Source organism: Acanthisitta chloris, unplaced genomic scaffold (genome assembly GCF_000695815.1).
Source record: "Acanthisitta chloris isolate BGI_N310 unplaced genomic scaffold, ASM69581v1 scaffold17233, whole genome shotgun sequence".
Taxonomy (NCBI): Eukaryota; Metazoa; Chordata; class Aves; order Passeriformes; family Acanthisittidae; genus Acanthisitta; species Acanthisitta chloris.
In genome coordinates this window covers 10,732-28,484 of record NW_008666809.1, presented here as the reverse complement: position 1 = coordinate 28,484, position 17,753 = coordinate 10,732, and the positions used below count along the sequence as shown (strand labels likewise).

Genomic DNA, 17,753 nt, shown 5'->3' with positions numbered 1-17,753 from the left:
AGTCCTGGCAGTGCTGAAAGTCAGAGTGAGCAGATAGCCAACTTGGAGCCTGGGGGGAGAAGGTGATGCCTTAGAGGAGAGGGATTGCAAGGCAACTTCAGCTCTGTAGATCCTAAAGAGGAGAACCAGAGATCTATTAATTCAGATTATTCAGTGATTGCTTCAGTGATTTTATGCTGTTATTGGTCTTAATTCCCTTCCTGTCTCTCCCCCAGTTGCCCTTGGCCGTAACCAGCCCCTGAAGAAGGAGAAGCCCAAATGGAAGAGTGACTACCCCATGACGGACGGGCAACTGCGCAGCAAGAGGGATGAGTTCTGGGACACAGCTCCAGCCTTTGAGGGCCGCAAGGAGATCTGGGATGCCCTCAAGGCTGCGGCTCACGCCTTCGAGAGCAACGACCACGAGCTGGCACAGGCAATCATCGATGGGGCAAACATAACACTACCACATGGTAGGTTTGGTTGACATGGATGAGGTCTGGGAGAAGGGAAACAGAAGGTGAAGACAAATGTGGTTTCATAGTGTGTATGTTAAGGGGTTGGAATGGAGCTTAGAGAGCATCTAGTTCAAACTGCCCTGGGCAGGGACACCTCCCACCAGAGCAGGTTGCTCAAGGTTTGATCCAACCTGGCTGTGAACACTGCCAGGGTTGGGGCAGCCACAGCCTCCCTGGGCAACCTGTGCCAGTGTCTCACTACCCTCATAGGGAAAACTTCTGCCTGATAGCTAATCTAATTTTCCCCCTTTCAATTTCTCCACATTGTCCCCTGTCCTGTCCCTGCAATTCCTAACCAAGAGTCCCTCTGCAGCTTCCCTGGAGCCTCTTCAGATCCTGGCAGGTTGCTCTGAGGTCTCCACACATCCTTCTCTTCTCCAGGGTGAACAGCTCCCTGCTCTCTCATAGGGGAGAGCTATATGCAGCACTCCAGTTTTTAACCCACAGATCAGCTGAGACACAGATGCAGGAGTTGATAACACTCATATTTCACTCTGGACATCTTCCTAGTTGGAGTTTCAAAGCAAAATCCTGTTGGTGTGTAAAGGGACCAAGAAAATGTGCCTTTCTCTGGGTGCTTCAGTTTGAATGATGATGTGGCCCATAGGTAATGCACAATTTGTGGCTTATCTTTCCAGGCAACACTTGGGACTTGCTGTAATCTCTAGAAACACCTGAATGCTCAGAGGAACAACTTCCTTAACAAGGAGAACTCAATTTATGTATGAGACAGGTTTAACTGAACACAATTACCTTTCCCTGTGGTCTCTTCCTCTCTTCTCAGGGCTTACCAAGCCCATATCCCTCAGCCCTTCCCCATCTGGGCCTTTCCTTTGCTGCCCTTGTTGCCCTTGGCTGGACTCTCTCCAGTGCCTCAATGGCCCTTGGGCAGTGAGTGCCCAAAGCTGAGCACAGCACTGAGCTGTGACCTCCCCAGCACTGAATTCCAAATACACAGAATATTCTGTATTTTTGTCCCAAATCTCAAGTTTAGGAATGATTTTTTTCTCCCCACAAAATTGCATTCTATGCTTTATATTCATCTTTCTTCTCATGACACTTGCCTTGTGGCAGCTGTTTGCACAGTTCTCCATGCAATGTGACCTTTCCACTAGGAGAGAAAGCTACTTCTTTTAGCAATTCAAGTCGTTCTTAGTCATCAGGCATTGTTAGTGCCATGCATGAAGAGATGCTGAATAAAAGCCCTTCCATTTGTGGCCTCAGTAGTGCCTTTTCTCAGCACACTCAGTGTCTCTTCAGGCAGGTAGAACAAATAAACTGTTCTTGTGCTGAGTGACACCAACAACCTCTGTGGGTTTTTAAACTCAAAACTCATCTTGTGCCAGATTTAAAGAGAGGGGAAAATAGCTGTGAGGAAAGCACAGACTCAACCTGAGCAGCACATTTCCCTTCAGCTCCCGTTTGAAGGAACAACACTGAACACCCAAGGAGACTCTCCAGTGCTCCCATGTCTACCAGGGTTTCTGGTAGACCAGAAGACCAAATTGCACTTTGGCATTGAGGTGTTATTTCGGGAGGATTTGGATTTGCACAGAATCATTGAGGTTAAAAAAGACGTGGAAAGGCGTGGAAAGGGCTGTCAGGCATTGGAATGTGCTGCCCAGGGAGGTGGTGAAGTCACCACTCTTGGAGGTGCTCAAGGAACAACTACACGTGGCACTCAGTGCTCTGGTCTAGTTGGTAAGATGGTGATGGGTCACAGGTTGGACTGGATCGTCTTGGAGGTCTTTTCCAACCTCAATGATTCTGTGCAAATCCAAATGCTTCCTGAAAGAGCCTGAATGCCAGTGTGCAATTTGGTCTTCTGGTCCACCAGAAACCCTGGTAGAAACTGCTTTGGAGCAGTGAGGAGAGAGGACTGGGAATAAGGAGAGGGGACTGGGAATGAGGACTTGAAGTGAGGAAAGGAACTGGGATTGAGGCCTGAGAGCCAGAAGAGAGGACTGGGAATGAGGACTGGGAATATGGAGAGGGGACTAGGAATAGGGAGAGGGGACTGGGCATGAGGAAGGATTCACAGCTCCAGATTTTACAGAGCAGGATTTGAGCTTAGCTGATGCTGCAGAAATCAAATTGCCTTTTCCTTCCAGCCCCCCATGGGAAAGGGAGGGGGAAAACCACATCTCTGGTGTGTTCACTTGTCTAACCTGAGTGAGGAAGACTCTGAGCAGTGTAATTTTTCTGCTGGAGCCTTTTGCTGTCTGTTGTGGCTAAAAATAACAGGGCAGAAGCCTTAAATAAATAAATAAGCTTGTGGGATGGGCTTAGCACTTCTCAGCTATCTTGGGTGACTCTGTGGGATGGATTTAAAAATAGAAATAACCTTATCTCCAATTTATGCTTCTTTTTTTTTCCCTCTCCTGATGCCTTAAAGTAGCACATCCTCTATATTTTATTAATGAGCCCATTTCAGTGTGATGAAGAAGAGTTTTACATGCTCAGCTAGCAAACAGGAAATGTTGGAGTGTGGAGTACGTTATTAGGATGTTGGTGTTGAGCTGAACTTGCCCTGAAAGTGGTTAATATTAATTGCAATCTGACTGGGGTTAAGTGGAGTTGTTACACTTCAGGCTAGGACACTTAAGCTGCTGTACAAGAGTTACCAGTATTGGATTTAACTCCTTTAGTGCAGTTGGGATGATAAAAGAGACTCTGTGGGAAGCAGTGGCTTGTGCTGGGAAGCAGTTAAGGTCTCTGGGCCTTCAGACACAGCTCTGGGCCATAAAACACAGCTCTTGTGGCTCTCAGCAGCTTTCCCTGGCAGCACAGGCTCTTTGTGGCCAAGTACAACTGTCCCATTTGCTGTGTGTGCAGCACTTGAGCCCATGGAAAGTGAAGGGTTGTGTGTTTAACTTCAGTGCTGGGGAGGAGGAAGGGAAATTACTGAGCTTTTCTTGCTGTGAATAGAGAATTTGCTTCTCCTTTGGGGGAAATGTTAAATAGAAACCTCTCAAAAGCTTCCAAACAAAGAAACCCTCAAAGCCAAGAAAGCAGTGTGGGGAAAGGGTTTTACCTCTGCTGTTTGCCTCAGCTCAGCCACAAGCTGCTAATTCCAGCAACACTCTTGTCCACATTGAATTACATGATCATTGAGGTTGGAAAAGACCTCCAAGGTCATCAAGTCCAGCCTGTGACCCATCGCCACCTTGTCAGCTAGAGGAGAGTACTGAGTGCCATGTCCCTTTGTTCCTTGAACCCTTCCAGAGATGGTAACTCCACCACCTCCCTGGGCAGCACATCCAATGCCTGACAGCCCTTTCAGTGAAGAAATTCTTCCTGAGCTATAACTACACATCATTCTGTGATATTTGCTGCCTTTGGGCCTAATGTTTCTCTGCACTCAAGAGCAGCTTTTACTGACTGTGCCTGCAGTGCTGCATCCCTTGTGCATCTCCTTCCCACTGTGTGTGCTGAGCTCTCTGAGCTTGCTACTGTCTGGAAAGTCACGTTACCTCATGAACCTGCTGTCCCTGAGGGCTCAGCTGTGTCCTGGTGCAGCACCAGGGTTTGATGGACCATTTCCTGGGAGGGTAGTGAGACACTGGCACAGGTTGCCCAGGGAGGCTGTGGCTGCCCCAACCCTGGCAGTGTTCACGGCCAGGTTGGCTAAAGCCTTGAGCAACCTGTTCCGGTAGGAGGTGTCCCTGCCCAGGGCAGGGGTTTGGGGCTGGATAATCTCTAAGCTCCACTGCAGGCCCTTGGCATGCTATGATCAGCATGCACATACTCATCAGGTTTGAGTTGTGGGTGTTCTAAGGCTTAACCAGTACTATGTGAGCACTTAGAGTTGTAGTTAATCAGGAAAGTTCCCTGTTCTGTGTTGACAACTCCTGTTTCATTCTATGTTGCCAAAACCCTCCATTTATTAACTCCACTTACTGGATGCTGCTAAAAACCTCCCCATGAGCTGTCACTGTGCACTCCCAGCCCAGAAACTCAACCATTAGTATTTAAAATTGCAGAGTAATTCAGAAATGCCTCCAACAGAATCACCCAGTAGATGTTTACCACTGCCCATTTCATCTCTGGCTCCTCTGAAATAGCTCCAGAACTAAGAGCTGTGTCGTTTTTGCTGTGACAGGTGTGAACAGCAATGTAGCCGTCCATGGGCTCCTGCCCTGGGCTTCTGCCAAGCACTGAGACACACCAACTCATTTTCCAAATCCAACTCATCTTCCAAATCCATTTCCTGGAGCAACTCTGTGCATGCACCTTCTCCATCCTCAGAAAGCACCTCCTGCTGCTGAGAAATCTGCACTGCTCTCACTGTTTCACTTCTGCTCAGGTTCAGTAATCGCTTTTTCATTAGAAGGCCTCATCTAAATTAGAGATCTCCAAGCAGTGGCCTCCAGGCTGTGTGTTCCCTGCTGGGACACTGAATTAAACCTGCTGCAGCTGCTTGGAGGCATTTGGCAGGGGGGAAGCAGCTCCTCCTCTGCTGTCTCTTGTTGTCTCATGGCATTTTCTGTGTTCATCCTTGAGCTGAACACCTGGAAAAGTGGCTTATTACTCTTGGGAAATGCCATGTTGGTGTCTGTGAAGAACATGTTACTCTGCTGTGCTTCACCTGATTCCTGCTCACCTTGAAGCAGAGCCTGTTACCTCAGCAGCCTCCTCAGGGCTGCAATGAAGCTGATGCTTTCCATCATTTCTGCTGTGATTAATGTCTTTTAAATAGGTTCCCAGCCTCCTTTCTGAGGGATGGCTGAATTACCATGTTCTCTTCAACTGCAGCATTGAACCAAAGCATCAGGACAGAAAGCAGTTGTGGCTGTCTGAAGTCTTTATATATTTAAGTGCAGGTTAGGAACTCTCAACCCTTCAAACCAAACCTCACTTAGTGCTACGTCCTACAGTTGTTTGCCTTAAATATCTCTAACTTCTGCTCTTGTGTGTTTTGAAAGGTATTTTGAGGAGCTTTGTCAACATCATTGCTTGGCCTCTTCTCAAGTCTCTTCCCCTGGAGCTCTTGCCCATCCTTTTCCTGCCTTTGCTTTCAGTTTACTTTGCTGCTGTGGGTGCAGAACAGCTTTTTGTTCTAACCAGCGATGTGTGACCAGGAAATTGCAGTTAACTCCTTCAAGGGGAAAAAACCACCAACAAAACCAAACCATCAAACCAAAACTGTCTGTCCATAATGGCCATGAAATGCTCGAACAAACCCAAACTTGAGGCAGAAGAACATCTCAATTTCTTCATACAATAAGCTGCTTGTTCATCGATGTGTTGTAGACCTTCCAGACAGGAATATGTCAGGTTTAGGTGGATAATAGTCCTCTGGTATCTGATAGTGGTCAGGACATCATGCCTAGTTTCTTAGATAGTTCCCAGGAGATGACATTTACTCCATCATTAGCCTCTTACCCATTTCTCTGCTGAATCTCCTTCCTCTGCCCTGCTGTCTGCTAGGAGAATGAGAAGTATGAAGGGTTTAAAATTGGAAATGCCAGTGGAAGCTGATGAAGAGTCTCCTCACTGAAGGCTTCTCCCTCTAGCCTGGCAACCTTTTGGGGCAGGAAATGGCTAAGGAGACTCACACAATCATTGAGGTTGGAAGAGACCTCCAAGGTCATCAAGTCCAACCTGTGATCCATCACCACCTTGGCAACTAGACCAGAGTACTGAGTGCTACGTCTAGTTGTTCTTTGGACACCTCCAGGGATGGTGAGTGCACCACCTCCCTGGGCAGCACATTCCAATGCCTAACAGCCCCTTCCATGAGGAAATTCCGCCTGATGTCCAAACTGACCCTCCCTTGGCACAGCTTGAGTCTGTTTCCCCATGTCCTGTCCCTTGTTCCCTAGGAGCAGAGCCTGACCCCACCTGCTGCACCTCCTGGCAAGGACTTGGAAAGAATGGAAGGTCCCTCCTGATCCTTATTTTCTCCAGGCTGAGCCCCCACAGCTCCTCAGCCTCATATGACTCACTCTCCAGCTCCTTCCCCAGCTCTATTCCCTTCTCTAGACACCTCCAGCCCCTCAATGTCTCTCTCAGCAAGGTCCCAGAACTGGAGGTGTCTCACCAGTGCCAGCACAGAGGGGACAGTCCCTGCCCTGGTCCTGCTGCCCATGCTAGTTTTGACCCAATAGGCTGAGCCCCCACAGCTCCTCAGCCTCATATGACTCACTCTCCAGCTCCTTCCCCAGCTCTATTCCCTTCTCTAGACACCTCCAGCCCCTCAATGTCTCTCTCAGCAAGGTCCCAGAACTGGAGGTGTCTCACCAGTGCCAGCACAGAGGGGACAGTCCCTGCCCTGGTCCTGCTGCCCATGCTAGTTTTGACCCAATCCGCCATTGGACCTAACAGCCCTTTCCAGGAGAAATTCCTCCTGATGTCCAAACTGACCCTCCCTTCGCACAGCTTGAGTCTGTTTCCCCATGTCCTGTCCCTTGTTCCCTAGGAGCAGAGCCTGACCCCACCTGCTGCACCTCCTGGCAAGGACTTGGAAAGAATGGAAGGTCCCTCCTGATCCTTATTTTCTCCAGGCTGAGCCCCCACAGCTCCTCAGCCTCATATGACTCACTCTCCAGCTCCTTCCCCAGCTCTATTCCCTTCTCTAGACACCTCCAGCCCCTCAATGTCTCTCTCAGCAAGGTCCCAGAACTGGAGGTGTCTCACCAGTGCCAGCACAGAGGGGACAGTCCCTGCCCTGGTCCTGCTGCCCATGCTAGTTTTGACCCAATCCAGGATGCCATTGGACTTCTTGCCCACCTGGGCACACCTGGGCTCATGTTCAGCTGCTGTGGACCAGCACCTCCAGGTCCTTTTCTGCTAGGCACTTTCCAGCCACTGTTCCCCCAGCCTGGAGTACTGCAGGATGTAAGTCCTACCTGAAGTGTGTCACAGAGTCTGGGCAGGACTCACTGGAGCTATTTTAGTACTCCTAAATCTCCCACAGCCTCCTTCAGATAATCCCAGAATCAATCAGGTGGGCAAAGACCTCTGAGACCATCAAGTCCAACCTCTGATCTGACCCCACCACGTCAACAAATACCTTGGGATGGTAACTTCAAGTCACTCCTGAGCCTCAGTGTGTGTTTTTCAGACACACTGACCTCTGGAAAAACACACATTTCGAAGAAGCTTAGTTTTTTGCCTGAGTTTATTTGGCCTTGGAGCTGATAGTTGATTTTTTTTGCTGACAGTTCTCACTGAGAAGCCAACTCGGCTTTGCTTTTTTGCTGATGCATGTCTGAGCCTAGCACAGAGCCCAGCACAGAGCAAGCAGTGTTTGCTTTGTGCTCTTACTGCAAAGAAAACTTGCAACAAAATGAGGTGTTTCCATCCATGTTTTGACTATTAGTCATTACACAGAAATAATGACGTCCCAGAGCTGCCTTTGATGGTTCTGGAGTGATGAAGAAGGTCAGAGCTGCAGCAAGGTCTTGAGTTTTTAACCTCTCTGGGCTCTCATCATCTGTGCAGATCCCCAAAGCCTCTCTTGGTACACATTCAGGGCACAATACAGCTCTGATTAACATGAAATCTTCTATATTTATGCATGATCAATATATTTTGCCTCTTTCATTCCAAAGAAGGTCACTCTGAAGGAGCAGCACCTTGTAGGTGAGGAGCACACAGATTAAAGCAATACTTTCTGTGCTTCCAACCTCTCCTGTCACCTCCTCTAATCCTTCCACCCCTCCAGCCTTGAGCTGGAGTTGTATTTGAGGCTCTGGGTATTCATGTGGGATTGGGGCAGTTTCCTTGACCTCCTTAGAGCCTTTAACAGCTTTCCTGGTTATCCTTGGAGACTGAGCAGGGGATTGCCTGACTTCCACCCTCATTAGCAGCTCTTGGAGAAGCAGGACAGGGGCACAGGTTGGGGAGCAGAATGAGGCAAATGGTCCAGGGCAAACCTTTGCCTAGGTCATTCTGTGTTTCTCTAGCCCCTGTTGCCTACAGTCAGATCATGGGGAGGATTGATTAGCCTTAGACAGGAGTTTTCCACATCTTGTTCTCATTGCTACCTGATGTGGGAGCTCTCCACGCTCCAGAAAAGCCAGAACTGCTATGGTGCTCAGTCCAAGGGTTGTCTCCACTGCTTTGTTAGCTGGAGCTCTAAGAAGTCCTAATCTCACACCAGATTTCCATCCATAGCTACTTGAAGCTCAGACTAAACTGACCCAAATTCCATTTGAGTGGACACTGTGGTGGGCAGGGGATTGTTTGAAGGTTGAGGGCACTGCCCACAGTCACACCATGGAGGTGGAGCAGCTCAAGTTGCTGCAGCACCAGGTTGCCCAAAAAAGTGGTGGATGCTCCATCCCTGGAAGTTTTCTAGGCCAAGTTGGCTGGGGCTTGGAGCAACCTGGGCTAGTGGAAGGTGTCCATGCCCATGACAGGGGGTGGAACTGGATGATCTTTAAGGTCCCTTCTAACCCTAACCATTCTATGATTGCTGTTCATAGGATCATGGAGTCTTTGTAAATGTAGGACTTCAACAGTACTTCTGCAGGCCAAATGGCACCTTCTCTTCTCCTGTTTTGAGGAAGAATAGAGCATTTGTGGCTGAGGAGCAGCAGTGCTAAGTTCTGGTGGCCTTTCTGCAGTAATGGACTTTCACAGTTTGATAGCACATTAAGGAGTTGGAATGGAAGAGCTGCTTTTGAGTACCTTTGAAATGAGAATTATTAAGTGCCTAATCCTCATTATCTCCAAACCCTATTCTGTAAGGAATGTTCTTGGGCCTAAAGGGAGGGTGAAGATGAGAGCAGAGCTGTGCTGTGGCTTAGGATGTAACCTTGCCCCTTTGTTATAGGAGCTTTGTGGTAGTTCAGATTTGCAGGAGCCATGGAAATGTGGTGTGGAAGAAGCAGGAGAAAGAGCTCATATGTGTGGTGTATTATCAAGTGCTTCATCCACCCCATTAATCATTACAGCTGCTCTATTGTTCTCCAGCCATGGGGTAAGGCACAGCCTTGCACGGGGACTCCCAAGCATTGCCCTCTGGAAAATGGGAGAGACACACTTGGGAACTGCAGCACTGAGCTGCTTTGGTTAGTATTCAGTTAAAAAGAGCTTTTTTTTCCTGTTAACTCCTCCCAGTTTGGGCTGGTTTAGGTGAGTTGGAACACAGCACTGTGTGTTGGCAACTGTTAGCCTCGATCTTGTTCGTGTACTGCTCATCACTCTTCGCCTGTCTCATGTGCTGGTGACCTCAGCACACCTTTTCTTCCTATAAAATCCTGTGAAATCAGCAAGTAGTAAAGATGAAGAGGTAGTTCAGCTCTTCTGCCTCAGTCATTGCTCTCTAGGAACTGCTGTGCTCTAGGACCCAGGAGAAGTCTTTGTTTTCATACTGAATTTCAGAAAATACTGATCTATATTGGGTTCAAATCATAGAATCATAGACTGGTTTGGGTTGGAAGGACCTTAACGATCATCTAGTTCCACCTCTGGCCATGAGCAGGGACATCTTCCACCAGCCCAGGTTGCTCCAAGCCCTGTCCAACCTGGCCTGGAACACTTTCAGGGATGGACCAGCCACAGCTTCTCTGGGCAACCTGTGCCAGTGTCTCACCACCTTCACAGGGAACAATTTCATCCTAACATCCAACTTAACCCTCCCCTCTGTCAGTTTGCATCCATTCCTCCTTGTCCTGGCACTCCATGCTCTTGTAAAAAGTCCCTCTCCAAATAATAGATTCCTAGATTGTTAAGGAGTTGGAATGCCCCTTTCATGTGGTTTCTCTGTATGATCCAGCAGTGAAAATTCCAAGTACCAACTCACCCTCTAGGGCTTTGGCATCTCTGCTTGCCCTGGTTGCCTGATGCAGCATCTGCCTGCAGGATCTGGGGAAGGGAAAGCAGTCTGAGTGGGGCTGTGGGATGGCTGTTGTGTTTTCCATGGCTCTGATCACCCTGTCCACTGCAGGGAGGGCACAGTGTTGCCTGCCTGGACCAGGACATTTCTGCACTGCCTTTTCCTCCTCTTTAAGGGATCATCCTTGTTGGCTAGGGAGAACTCTAGTTGCCTAAGTAACAGGAAAAGCTAAAAGAACCCCAATTATTTCCTTCTTTTCTCTCTTTTCTCATCAAAGCTTGGCATTCTTTCCATGTCCCTTCCCGCTGCACAACTTGTGTGGTCCAAGCTGATGTGTCTTGCAGGAAGGATCAGAAAAGTGAGTTTAAATTCTAACAGCAAAGTTGCCAAGGGTTTTTTAGTTGAGATGTTTGATTTCCTGTGTAAGGGGCACTGCAGGCAATGCCTAGTGAGGAGCTGCCATCTGGCTGATGAGATAAACCTTGCTGTGGTGGCTCAACCACTTTCCCTTCCTCTCTCATGATTTGTCTTTGTCTTCACTTGAAATAGCCTCACACTTCCTGGGCCTCCAGGGGTGTTGAGCTGCAGCCAGTGTGACACTTCTTCACCTGCTGCCTTGGAGTTTGTGGCTGTTTAGGACATCCTGAAGGTTGCAGCAGAGCACGATGTTCTCTGAATATCATTTAAGCAAAGCTTTGTGATGCCCTGTGGAAATGAGGTGGCGGAAGGGGACCAAGATGTGTGTGCACAGCTCTGTGTCTAGGTCAAGGGGGTGGAGAGTAAGTCATATGAGGAGTGTCAGAGGGAACTGGGGAAGCTCAGCCTGGAGAAAAGGAGGCTCAGGGGAGACCTCCTCACTTGCTACAACTCCCCAACAGGACATTGGAGCCATATGGGGTTTGGGCTCTTCTCTCAGGCAACCAGTGACAGGACAAGAGGAAATGGCCTCAGGCTGTGCCAGAGGAGGTTCAGTTGGACATCCCCAGGAATTTCTTCATGGAAAGGGCTGTCAGGCATTGGAATGTGCTGCCCAGGGAGGTGGTGCTGGCACCATCCCTGGAGGTGCTCAAGGAACAACTGGACGTGGCACTCAGTGCTCTGATCTAGTTGCCAAGGTGGTGATGGGTCACAGGTTGGACTCGATGATCTTGGAAGTCTTTGCCCACCTCAATGATTCTGTGATTCTTTAGAGGTGAGGACCAACATCTCGTCTCCTTGGAGCTCCAGTTTGGCCTTCAGCAGGCAGAGAGTGCTGCTAAGGAGATGATGCCATTGTAAAGTCTCTTCTGATCACAGTTGTCACCTTCTGTATTTAATCAGCACATCCAGTCTTGAAGACGTTGAGTTAGATGATAGAACTTGAGAGTCTTTGGGATGTTTTTACCACTGTGAGTGGAACAGTGAGACTACTGGTGAGGTTTATAGTCAACTGTTGTTCCATTAACAGTAGCTATAAACCATCTCTCAGCCTGGGATGGGACCAGGGGTTTTACTGCAAGAGGTTTCCTCTCCTGTGTCATTTTTCAGTGCAGCCCTCCCAGTTAGCTGCTGCTTTAGAGGCTTTGTTTTCCTACTGCTTATCTGATTATGCTTCAGCAATGCAGTGTTTATAGCATCTCTCTGACCTCCCTGTTAGCTCAGCTGGGCAACAGAGAAATGGGAAGAAATTCCTTAGCAAGCTCATCCTATTCTGTTTAGAATTCACTCTTTGCTAGGCTGTTCCAGAGGAGGAGCGTCCTTTGGCTTTTGAACAAAGGGACAAGTTTGGCTGCTCTGCTTCAATTTAAAGGCTGTTCAAGTTGGGATTTTCCCCTTTTTTTTAGCAGTAAACTATAGCTATGTATTCCTATGTCCAAAATTTACCACTGTGGCATTTAGCAAAGAGATTGGAGTGAAATGAAGGTTCAAAGACAAAACTGAAGTGAGAGAACATCAGGCTTTAGTGTGGAAGGGACAAAGAACCTTGAAAGGGATGGATGGATCCAGTTCTGATTAAAGCTGGTTAGCTCTGAGATTCATGAAGGAAACAAGACTGGAATGAGTGTATGTATATGTATTTATATATAAATGGTGTATACATATATATATTAATGGTGTATGTCACAGAATCATAGAATTTAGGAGTTGGAATGGATCTTAGAGATCATCCAGCCCCAACCCTCTGCCCTGGGCAGGGACACCTCCCACCAGAGCAGGTTGATCAAGGCTTTAGCCAACCTGGCTGTGAACACTGCCAGGGTTGGGGCAGCCACAGCCTCCCTGGGCAACCTGTGCCAGTGTCTCACCACCCTCACAAGGGAAAACTTTTTTTCTCACATCCAACCTAGACTTTCCCTCCTTCAGTTTGAGCCCATTACCCCTTGTCCTATCACTGCAGTTCATAACACAGAGTCCCTCGCCAACTCCTGGTAGGCCCTTCAGATATTGAAAAGGTGCTCTGAGGTCTCCACACAACCTTCTCTTCTCCAGGCTGAACAGCCCCAAATCCCTCAGCCTGTCTTCATAGGGGCTATGATCCAGTCTTCCAACTGAGAGACAAGGATGTCATGCAGGACAGTGTCAAATGCCTTGCCTAAGTCCAGGTAGAACAGAACAACCTCTAAAAGCACCTGAAACTGATCTTTTAGCCAAAGATTTCCTCTATGTGTTTTCATCAACACAAATTACCCCTTAAAAAGGGGTTTCTGCCTAAAAGATTCCCAGCAGAAGCTGCTGCTGGTACACAGGGTTGAGTGACATTGTATATCCCCCAGATATCATTGTGTCTTGTCATTTTGCTGATGAAACAGCAAAGTTTAAGGCAACTCAGTGTCAGCAGGCAAAAACCTCCAAGTAAAAAGCTACCAAGCTTCAATTGGTTGTTGTGTGCAGAACTGCCAAGGCAAAGAGGAGTTTGAATATTCTCTAGCCCAAGGACTTGGCTCTTCTTCAAACATTTCCAGCTCCAAAAAGATTGGAAATGTGGCAAGTGCCTGGGCCCCCTCTAGGGGAAAAAATGTGGAATCAGTTCAAACCAGGGGAGAAACATTTGCTTGGGGTGTGTGATCTGGGGGTTAACCACAGCGAGGAGGGATGGATTGGTGCTGGGGTTGAGGACGGAGCTGCCTCAGCATCTCCCTTGCAGGCCTCTGCTTTCAGCCTGCTCTCACTTGAACTTTTCAAATGGCTTGAAAAACATGCTGCTGCTTTTCTAGGATAGTGTTTGAAATCTATTTTCTGCAGTCAGGCTCCTGCTGTGACAAAATCAGGCTGTATTTGATCCCTCAGTGTGTGTTATCACCCTTGAGCTGTGCTGTGTGTGTACCACTTAGAGGAGGAGAAATGCCACATGGAGCCTTGAGCAGGAACACCCAGATTATCCCAAGGAACCTGCCAGGAAGTGAAAATCACTCCTCAAACTTCAGGGCTTTAACTATGGGAGTCAGAGATACTGTGTAAACATGAAGGACGTGCTGGTTGTCGTGGCTGTGGTGGCCACAGAGTTGTGTGACTTGGGTGGTCGTGTTTGTTTGTCCTGGCAGTGCTTGCTCAAACGTGAGTCCTGTATGAAACCCTTTCAGCAAGTTTTGGATGTTTGAGAAGCTACAGAATCCTTCTTTCACACTGGTCTTTTGCCTTTTCACAGCTCAGGCTCAGGTAATTCATCCAAATGACATTTTCTGGGTGCACATGAGTGTCCTGGACCTCAGGCTGTGCTGCTGGAGAAAGATTCCACTTTTAAATGACACACAGGAGCACATCCTCCTCCCTCACCTATTCCTGCCTGCTGCTTTGGAAGTTTAGCCTGATTTATGTGGAGAGAGGGATGTGTTTGGCTTTTAGGGGATTGGCTTTTAGGGGATCCCAACCAGAACCACTTCAGTGTATATATGACCTACACTCACTTTCCCTCTCTTCTCTCCTCAAGGTGCTCTTACTGAGTGTTACGATGAGCTGGGCAACCGCTACCAACTCCCTGTCTACTGCCTCGCCCCACCTATCAACATGATAGAGGAGAAGGGTGACCTGGAGACTCTGGATATCCCTGATCCCCCTCCAAATTCCGGGCATGAGTGCCAGCTCCGGCTCCGGCTGTCCACAGGCAAAGACCTGAGACTGGTGGTTCGCAGCATGGACACTGTGTACCACATGAAGCGGCGGCTGCACGCGGCCGAGGGTGTGGAGCCCAACAGCCAGCGCTGGTTCTTCTCAGGAAGGCCCTTGGCAGACAAAATGAAACTGGAGGAGCTGAAAATCCCAAAGGACTACGTGGTGCAAGTGATTGTGAGCCAGCCCTTAGCAAATCCCACCCCAGTGGAGAACTGAGTGCTGTTTGGGTCTTCAAGGCTTCTTCTCTTCATCTTCTGGCATGGGGTTTGTTCTCACTGCCCTCTTGGTCTTTTTGGGGTTGTCCTGCTAATGGATTGATGCCAGGAAATGACCAGCAAAAATTCCATCTGTGATGGAGAGCTGCAAAACCTGAGCTCTCTGAGGTTTGTCTGAGCTCATGGTCAACACACAACAAGCAGCATGGAGAAGGGCAAAGAAGGAAGGGAAAGGAGGGAGGGAAGAGCTTGTTGTCACTTGATACAGATGTATAATGATCTGAAAGCTGTTGGTGGTGTCCTGATCCATGAGGCCAGAGCACCAGAGAGCACTTTTATTTAAAAAGCAAACAAAAACTACTCAATGGATCCGATTTCATATCAGCTCCTGCAAGGGTCACAGCTGCTCTGGGAAGGTCCCACACAGCCTGTTTGCAGGGATCCTCTCAGGTCTGAGGAGGCACCACTGAGGCACAGTTGGCCCCAGGGAGCAGAGCTGGGCTGGGGGTTGGTCCCTGGGCCATGCTGGTGACTCCTGGTGCTGCTGAGCCTGAGCAGATGCACATTCCAAGCTGGCAATGCAGCCCTGTGCCATTGCTGGCTCCTTGGCGGGGGGACACAGCCCCACGGAGCCTTGGGCAATAACTTACTCCATGTATACTCTCATGTACTGTACTGTAATCTTCCCTGTTACAAGACTGACTTGGCCTGAAGTCTCCTGGCTGACAGGCACCTAAGGCTGTGCCTGCTGAATCCCTGTCCCTCAGAGCATGAGAGGAGGCTTTCCTGAAGCCTCTGGGGTGAGCAGTGCACTGCTCTGTGCATCACTGGTGTCCCAGGTGCAGGGTAAGCTGCAATTCCACCCAAGTGCAGTGGGTTGTAGCTTCCCCTGCTTTCCTGCGGGCCACAAAGCGTGGAAGAGGGTGAGGAGGATACAACAGCACAGTTTTCAGCTGGAAGCAGCAGCCAGTCTTCCAGCTGTGGTGACCCAGGACAGCTGGGGTTGTCCTCACCAGCACGCACCCATGGCCTGCAGCGTGGCCATGAGATTTCACAGCCAGTGCTTTTCCCTCAGAATGTAAGAGAGGCTCTTTCAGGAAAAGACAGATCCTTTTGTAGTCTCAAAATTCCAAATCAGAGCATCCTGGGGTGGAATCGAGTTGCTCTCTGTGGCTGTGGCTGCTCTCCACCCCTGCCTGGCAATGCCTTTGGTTGAGATCAATGCCCTGTTCCTTTGAACCATGATTTCTAGTTGAGTTTTAAGCCATCACTGCAATGATTTCACTTCTTCCAAAGTCAAATGTGCTATTTGTGTGTGAATAGCATATTTTTAGTGCTTGCTGTGTCTTCCCTCTCTGAATTAATGGCGGAAGGTTCCAGTGGTCACAGCTCTTCTCTGCTAGTGCCACTGGTGGGTTACACTGACAGCTTAAACTTGGTACTTTTTTGTTCCTTCATTAATTCCAGAGAAGTTTCTGGGACTCTAAGGGAGTTCTTGCCCCATGAACATCAGCACAGAGCCAGGACCATCACTTGGACACCACCATGAGTCTTTCCCAGCAGGTGGAAGCAGAACTGACATTGATATTGGGAAGCAGATGGACATTTAGATGCATTTCCCACCCTGTCCCACATGAATGAAGTTTTGGTCCTGGTGTTGTATCCTGCCTGTGGCTTCTGACATCTCCATTAGCCCCACTTGGGTATGAGATGCCTGAAGTGCAGTGACAGAGCTGCAGAGCAAAAGGAGTTCCCTCACACAGACACCAAAGTGACTTGATTCTCTTCTCTTCTTGTTTCCTTTTTAAAGCTGAAAGCAAAGCTGAGAAATACTAACCTAGGACAAGTTTTCTATCGTGCAGGTTTTTTTCAGAGGCAAATATGATTTACTCTACTGGAGATTTTGCAGCCAAATCTTTTGCATTCCAACGGGGGAAGAATATTTGATACATAAACAAGGCAAAAACCTCTTGGATTTTCTCTGGGCAAAGGGTGATTTCAAGCCAGGGAGATCCTGGATGTCTCCTAAGGCATAACTTAGCTGTGTGTATAAACACTGTCATTTCCCTGCAGTCCCTCTGGAAGGGGGAAAATCCTGATGGAGCGAAGGAGGAGCAAACCAGGGTGACAGTTCTGGGACTGTGAACACTAAAACATGACTTTTTTTTTCTTTTTCTTTCTTTTTCTTTTTTTTTTTTTTTTTGCTGTTGTTGAATCTTTTAGTTTTTTCTTCTCTTTTCATCCAGGCAATTGTCCCCAGGTGCTGGTTTGGAGAGGACAATGTGTAAGGGGTAGGAGATCTCCTTCCCCTCTCCACCTCCTAATTGGGAAAGGTTCAGATTTATTACACTGTTCTAGATGACCATATGAACTGCTTTTGTGGCAGGGAGAAAGGTGATGATCTGAAGGGGTTTTGAGTAGAACAGAGACTTGGTTCATCAAGCTACTCTCTCCTCTAACAGCCTCTCCTTAATCATGTATCAAAACCTCAGAGCTCAAGGGGAAAATGCTTTCAGAGGGGACAGTGAAGACTTTCAGCCTCTCTGTGCAAAATGACAGAGGTGCTAAGTACATTCCCTGCAGAAACTGCATTTTGCAAGGTTTGTATTAGGAAATACTGTTAAATTTCAGTATATGCATTATAAAGGGTCACTAATGAAGGTGCACAGGCAGGGAGCAGCTTGGCTCATGTGTCCCGTGTCATAGGAGAGGACATTTCTGCCCCTGAAATGCCTTGTCTTTGTCCTGGGAGGTGATTTTGGTTCAACTCCCAGTGTAGGGGAGTGAATTTGGGTTCCTCTGGGCTGAGTTTTGGGGACAGAGGAGCTCCCCCCACATTCCTGGGGGAGGAAAAGCTTGTTTGATGCAGAGCAGAACAGGCAGAGCTCCAGTGAGACTAAAGCACCCAGTGGGGATTGGTGCAGAGCTGCACTTAGGGCACTGGTGGCTGCTCAGGAGGGGATGGATAGGGCACATTGGTGGGTGCAGCTGTGTTTTGCAGCAGGAGGATGTTGGCAGCATGGCCTGGGCTGTGTTTGGCCACTGGGTGACACTCAGGTGTCTTGGTATAAGTGCAGTGATGCACAGGTTGTTTACCACACACCACCACATCCTGCAGTGCCAAGAGCAGAGGAGTGAGGAGCACTAGGTTGGGGTTATTAACTC

At 48.5% G+C, this 17,753-nt stretch overlaps 1 protein-coding gene across 1 annotated transcript; it reads left to right on the top strand.

The window, feature by feature from the left end:
* Nucleotides 1–215: 215 nt before the first annotated feature.
* Nucleotides 216–14,743, top strand: UBTD2 (ubiquitin domain containing 2; the record flags this gene model as incomplete). The annotated part of the gene is made up of 2 exons (XM_009072283.1): nucleotides 216–452; nucleotides 14,192–14,743. Coding segments are annotated over 2 exons (635 nt in total), but the record flags the coding sequence as incomplete, so codon positions are not given.
* Nucleotides 14,744–17,753: the final 3,010 nt, after the last annotated feature.